Genomic DNA, 7500 nt, shown 5'->3' on the forward strand with positions numbered 1-7500 from the left:
TATATATACACATACACAGACACACTTTTTAATTATTTAAATATATAAACTTATGTATCTATATCTACATATCTATAGATAGACAGACAGATAGATATAAGAACATATAGATATGCAGTGATTCAGTACATTATTTGTTGGCGTGTCTTGTCTCAGTTGTTCTCTCAGCCTCAACAGGCCGATTGTTAATAAGCGCAGGTTATTCAGCTTTAATTGGCTAGTGAAGATCCCGTATTCCCCGAGAGGCAGAATCTGGCACGAGGCCACGGATCCTCAATGACCGCCGATGCTGGAAGAGTCTGTAGCACACAGCGGCGCCGGAGGAACAGGCAGATGGCCGTAAAGCTCCCGCCGATCGGCTCTCTCAGGGATGGGACAGGCCAATACTGAAATCAAGCGAAAGGCTGGACGGATGACCGCCGATGCTGGAAGAGTCTGTAGCACACAGCGGCGCCGGAGGAACAGGCAGATGGCCGTAAAGCTCCCGCCGATCGGCTCTCTCAGGGATGGGACAGGCCAATACTGAAATCAAGCGAAAGGCTGGACGGAGAAATGTCACCGTATCAGAAACAGAGGATCTGTCCAATCCAGACGCAGCATCCGTGTCTGCCGCTCCTCATAACACAGTTACGCACGATTGATTGCTAGAGCTGATTTGTTTCGCTGACCCTTGCTCTCCACACAAACAAAGGCACAATCGCATCTGAAGGACAGAACGAACTACAGCCATCAATGTGTGCAATATAGCAACAACACAGCCTGCAGGTCATCGCTCCAAACCGCCTGAAGCGGGTTCACGATCAATTAAAAACCGACTAACATATAACTGCAGCTGTTATATATTTTCATAAATATTCATGCATTTATTAAAGGTGATCACTGAACAGCTGCATGCGCTAAAATAATTTATTAGTACAGCTGTCAAGCTATTAAATTGATGTGCTGATTAATTAATCTAATTATCAATTTGGGCAGAGAAATTACCCCTCAAAAGATCATTATTTTGTTAAATTTGAATATTGAAATATTAAATTATTTTTTATGGAAAGAAATATAAAACAAAGTGGCAGTAGGTGGCAGCGAGCCACTGTTTTAATGAGCGAGTTTTTGATTCATTCATTCAATCAATTCGTTCAAACTGCTGATTCATTCGGAAACAAAGCTGAAATGACTCTTCATGAATGAGTCACTGAATCAACTGAAATCTCTTTCAAATCTCTTTCTCTCCCACAAGCCTCTGAGTTGTTCTTTAGGCTTCAAACTGAACTGGAGAAAGAAGAGAGTCCCGTTACCTGCGTCTCAGTGCTGTCGTCGCTGCAGTTCTCCTCGTGCATGCGGCGGCTCTGTGGCACGTTGAGCTGGCGTTCGTCCTCTCCGACAGAATCAGACATCTTCATCAGACACAGCGACCTGGAGCGCCGGCCGAGAGCCTGCAAGCTGGAACACATGTGGCTGCGACATCAACATATTTAGGAAAAAAGCACTAATAGAGAAAAGAAACATCTGATTCGTTTGCTTCTGAAGTGCATCATTAAACATGTAAATGTCACACTCGAGCTTTCGTGCTTTTTACGATTTATCTACAAACACACAGCTATGGACCCGTTTCTCAAGATTGTGAGGACGCGGTTAACATCATCATCAGCATCATAAATCCTCGAAAGCTTTATATAATTTAAATATATGTGGGTCAAAGACGAAAAAGGGTTTAAGCATAAAAACAACACCGTTTTAAAATGTTGTTGTTTTTCCAAAAAAAAAAATGTTTTTAAGTTTTCTGTTTCATGCAATTGTATTTTTGTTTTTCCGAGCAAAAAAGAAATATGATACATTTCCCCCTGATTTACAGAAGATACCCAGTCAATCGTTCAGTGTAACAATCTCGTCAGGCATATTTACAACAAAAATCTATTTATGACATATTAAAAGACTAATTACTTTCACCCTAAACACTAATTAGTTGTAATTTTACTTTTATTTTTTTAAATGTGCCACTATCCTAGCTTTTGCTCATTTGTCAGTAATCATTTTTTACTCATTTAAAAACCAATAAAATTTAATATGCTCCCTTATTCTTTTATATATTTTAATACGTACACATCAGAATAAGCATGTCGTTTGAATTTTTACATAAATATAAGTGCTACACTGAATGACAATGTAACATTACTTCAACCAAATTTTGACATTTTATTCTTCAAAAACGTATTTGAAACCTTAAAAGTCGACACTTTACTAACATTTAATGTGCTTTCTATCGACATATAATCACTTTTGTAAATTTATTTTGATGCGGACCCCCGTACATTTATAACTATTCTTTGTATTATATCACCTTTGCATCAAATGACAAAAACACTAGTTAAGGCTGACGTGAGAGTGTTTCTAATGCAGCGGCTATGGGAGGGACGGTAAATTTGACATCGTTCTCTTTTGCTATTTGTGGTACTCTCCCATTCACTGCTCCTGAAGTTAACCCAACTAGGAGGACTTCTGCTGCTGAGAAACACGGAAATGTGAAAACGGTCCATTAGCTGCTGCACATCATCTTTCGTCAGTATGCTCTAAAATAGCATAAACTTATATAAAACTGCATGACGTCTTGCGTGACGTGGCCGAGTTCTCGAGGGAGACGCTATACATGAATGCTGTAACCCAAACCAATTAACCTCCAGCAATTATGAGCCGAGTGTCTCGCGCAAGAACCTGAACTAATGAGAATTACACCAATCTCAGATTTCATTAACACGCTAGCGCAGAGTGAGATTTCTAACAGCGATCCTCCAGATGGTGGAGAAACCTGTGAACGCATTCGAGAGCCACGAGGAATAAAAACCTCAGAAACCAGCAGAAAGCTTTTTAAAACCTTCTCGCTGCGCGCACACACACACACGTTTCTATTTCTAATAATCTTTCACCCATCAACAAAATGTGTTAGTGAAAAAACTTTAAATTTAAAATTCATTAAAATGAATTATTTGCATGTTTTGAGGAATTGCCTAGAAGCAACATTGTACACTTGTGAAATAATATTCTTTGTTTTCATTTAAGGCAAACCCCACAGGTGAATAGAGTAAATTAAATAAATAACAATCTCGTCAGGCATATTTACAACAAAAATCAATTTATGACATATTAAAAGACTAATTACTTTCACCCTAAACACTAATTAGTTGTAATTTTACTTTTTTTTTTTTAAATGTGCCACTATCCTAGCTTTTGCTCATTTGTCAGTAATCATTTTTTACTCATTTAAAAACCAATAAAATTTAATATGCTCCCTTATTCTTTTATATATTTTAATACGTACACATCAGAATAAGCATGTCGTTTGAATTTTTACATAAATATACGTGCTACACTGAATGACAATGTAACATTACTTCAACCAAATTTTGACATTTTATTCTTCAAAAACGTATTTGAAACCTTAAAAGTCGACAATTTACTAACATTTAATGTGCTTTCTATCGACATATAATCACTTTTGTAAATTTATTTTGATGCGGACCCCCGTACATTTATAACTATTCTTTGTATTATATCACCTTTGCATCAAATGACAAAAACACTAGTTAAGGCTGACGTGAGAGTGTTTCTAATGCAGCGGCTATGGGAGGGACGGTAAATTTGACATCGTTCTCTTTTGCTATTTGTGGTACTCTCCCATTCACTGCTCCTGAAGTTAACCCAACTAGGAGGACTTCTGCTGCTGAGAAACACGGAAATGTGAAAACGGTCCATTAGCTGCTGCACATCATCTTTCGTCAGTATGCTCTAAAATAGCATAAACTTATATAAAACTGCATGACGTCTTGCGTGACGTGGCCGAGTTCTCGAGGGAGACGCTATACATGAATGCTGTAACCCAAACCAATTAACCTCCAGCAATTATGAGCCGAGTGTCTCGCGCAAGAACCTGAACTAATGAGAATTACACCAATCTCAGATTTCATTAACACGCTAGCGCAGAGTGAGATTTCTAACAGCGATCCTCCAGATGGTGGAGAAACCTGTGAACGCATTCGAGAGCCACGAGGAATAAAAACCTCAGAAACCAGCAGAAAGCTTTTTAAAACCTTCTCGCTGCGCGCACACACACACACGTTTCTATTTCTAATCATCTTTCACCCATCAACAAAATGTGTTAGTGAAAAAACTTTAAATTTAAAATTCATTAAAATGAATTATTTGCATGTTTTGAGGAATTGCCTAGAAGCAACATTGTACACTTGTGAAATAATATTCTTTGTTTTCATTTAAGGCAAACCCCACAGGTGAATAGAGTAAATTAAATAAATAAGTAATATATATACACACACACACACACATACACTTCCCCGGTTGATTGATTATCATATCTGTAAAGATATGGACTGGAACTCTACAGGCACAAATAAATAAAGTGCAACAAAATAAATATTTAAATGTGTATTCTGGATGTTTTCTTTCCACTAGTCTGAAATAAACATGTTACGAAAAGCCAAATAGCACAAAATTGACCAATGCATTAAAAAAAAACAGTGTTTTTGCGTGTAGTGCCTTACCTTAATCCAGTATTTTTAGTGTTTAACTAATGCAAGTTCAATTCAAAACACACATTAAGGACTAATTCCAGTTAGTTAGTTTTCAGTTTCCTGACATCCTGTCGCCTAATGAACAGCAGCTCAAATATTAGCGTCGAAATCTGTGTTTAACTGCAGTAACGAGGGTCATTTTATGCAGGAAAACGATCCGCATTGTTTTCATAATGTGTGAAACACAGGCGATAAACAGAAGAGGAGCAGCGGCGTTACCCGATGTTCTGCTGCGCGCTGCCGTGAAGACCGAACCCTGGTGGCTTTCAGTGGCGTGGCATGTGCCCATGTCCCCTGCAGCGGCCCCGGGGCCCCATCACTGCCGACACAGCGCTCATGTCCTTCAGGAGCCTGCAGACACAGAACACGGGTCAGACGCTATTATGGGGGAACTCGTTAGTAGTACTGCAGTTTTTAACGCCATGTCAGCAACCCAGGCTATTTTCATTTCAAAACCAAATATACAAGTGCTGCATAAATACAACAAAAGTAGCTCATTTTAAAAAAGCAGTTATGATTATACAAGATTTTTTTACACTTTACATGCGTAACCCTGGAGCACAAAACCAGTCATAAGGGTCAATTCTGTGAAATTGAGATGTATGCATCATCTGAAAGCTGAATAAATAAGCTCTCCATTGATGTGTGGTTTGTTAGGATCGGACAATATTTGACTGAGATACAACTATATGAAATCTGAGAAAAAATCTAAAACATTTTGGCATGAATTTAGACCCATACAGTGTATTGTTGGCTGTTGCTACAAATATACCTGTGCTGCTTACGTCTGCTTTTGTGCTGCAGGGACACGTATGATCATTCTAACACAGCTTCTGGTGAAATCTTACTAAGCAATCCTTAATGAGCTCCGAGTTGCCATGGCTTTAACGATCACAAACTCCAGCGAGATTCTAGTCAACAGGGGCTGAAATTATACGTCAGCTTTGAGACAAAAGGCTGTGAGTTTTGCACTTTCGGACCGCTTTGAAAAGCAGCCTGTTTTTCCCGTGAGATGAAAGCGTGTGTGGAACGGAGAGCGCAGCTAAGCAAACACTCCACGCTGACAATGAAGCGCATTTATCAGCTGAACGGCCGCCGCTGCTGCATTATTTAAGAGGCTGATGTCCGTGGCTGATTGATATTCATGAGATCTGTAGCCCCGGGGTGTGTGTGTGTGTGTGTGTGTGTGTGTGTGTGCTGTCATCAGTCTCTCTCTCTCACACACACACACACACACACACACACACTCTGACAATCATGTTGCACAAGGTAGCTGTCAAATCGTGGCGTGTGGGAGTGACGCTGCGCTCACAAACATCCTTCCAAATCAATCCTGCAAACACTTCTCTCTCAAACCGCATTCGGAGAGAAACAGCTTGCTGGACACGAGCCGGATGTCCAATCCAGCAAAGATGGAGCCTCGACGGGGGACAAAGAGGAGGAAAGGGACGCGTGCCAGGACCTGGAGACACCATACGCCTACTGATACACGACAGCACCTTTAAAGAGTCGATGACCACACAGATAATATCACACAACTCTTAATCTGACACTAAATCAAATGACAATGCTGTCTTTCAGAGCAGCAGCATTTAGATCCGTCTCATATCTGCATCATTGAAACAATCTGTATTGTATAAAGCACTACAGAAATCAAGCTTGCCAGCGTCTGGAGACCTCAGCGTGTGCTTGTCTTCCCGTAAAGCGTGTGTTTGGTGTTTGGGAGCATCTGACAGAAGGGATGTCTGAATGAGATGCAGGGAATGCTGACAGGAGGATTGGGAAAATGAAACGGGAAAGAGAAAGCACAGTTTGATGGCACGATCAGTCTGAACTCACGGTCCTAATGCTCCTGAAACGAGACAGAGCTGTTGCTGTCGCACATGTATTGATTGTGTCAGCGGTGACAAATAAGCTGTTTGTTCTGCATGCGTTTGTGAAGCCAGATGTGAAATTTCAGCCACGTCTCAAACCTGGGAATTATTGTTAAAATCAATAGCTGTCACAAACATTAGCAGTCAATGTAGCACTTACTTATGCATTTAGCTCCAGATGTTTAACCTAAAAAGGAACAATCACATTTCATATCAGACGTGTCATCAAGTGTAATCTGTGCTCTTTGATTGCATGTAATATCTGCATTTATTCCTTCATGCACTCACACCCGCGGGGTCTTTATTCAGCCCCATCTGCGCCGCGACATTATTTCAGTCGCTCGCGCTCAGACGACTGACAGATCCCTAAAAAACACAGTACAAAAATGTCTGATTATTATATAAATAAACAAACCTAGTAAAAGTGAGTCTCATGATATGAACTTTGAGAGTCTCTAATTCTATCTTAGATGCATAAATAAAATAAAAAAGACATGAAAAACTGAAAGTAGCAACCAAAAGCATTTCTAAATGTGTTTTCTCCAGCGCCGGTGCTGATACTGGGATGCGCTTCATAAGACGCTCGCGCGATCAGACGCCTCCACCAAAGACTGAACACACACACACACACACACACACACACACACACACACACACACACACAGAGAGAGAGAGAGAGATCAAGCGCACTTCACAGCATCTATTACAGCAAACGGCTCAGCAGAGACCCACGATGTCCTGAAACGCACCAGCGCACACGTTCACCTCTGAGAAACGAGCCCCGCACACTGCCTCGAGCAAAGTTTCACAGCCTAACTCTCTGTGGCGCAGTCGTTACCTGTGTGCACTCACCTGACGCATGCCAGCGGTCATTATTTCCATCGGTCAGAGGGTTAGTTCCCATAGACCGCATGTGCCGCTGCGCTCCTCCTCTCCTCTCCTCTCCGCGGCTCCGCGGCTCCGGCTCGGTCTGCGGCGAGAGCTCCTCCGTCTGCTGCTAAACACCGGAGCCCGTGGCTCAGACTCGTGATGTCAGCAGCGCTCAGCCA

At 41.1% G+C, this 7500-nt stretch overlaps 1 protein-coding gene across 1 annotated transcript in view; it reads right to left on the bottom strand.

The window, feature by feature from the left end:
- Positions 1-7410, bottom strand: part of LOC107571653 (R3H domain-containing protein 1-like) — a 14061-nt gene extending 6651 nt beyond the window's left edge. Inside the window, exons 1-3 of the mRNA XM_016257986.1 lie at positions 7290-7410; positions 4797-4928; positions 1293-1437 (exon numbers count right to left, since the gene is read on the bottom strand). Coding sequence (XP_016113472.1) covers positions 1293-1397 — 105 coding nt within the window. The 5' untranslated portion in view covers positions 1398-1437; positions 4797-4928; positions 7290-7410. The remainder of the gene's footprint in view (positions 1-1292; positions 1438-4796; positions 4929-7289) is intronic.
- Positions 7411-7500: the final 90 nt, after the last annotated feature.

Source organism: Sinocyclocheilus grahami, unplaced genomic scaffold (assembly GCF_001515645.1).
Source record: "Sinocyclocheilus grahami isolate Dianchi unplaced genomic scaffold, SAMN03320097.WGS_v1.1 scaffold1626.1, whole genome shotgun sequence".
Classification (NCBI taxonomy): domain Eukaryota; kingdom Metazoa; phylum Chordata; class Actinopteri; order Cypriniformes; family Cyprinidae; genus Sinocyclocheilus; species Sinocyclocheilus grahami.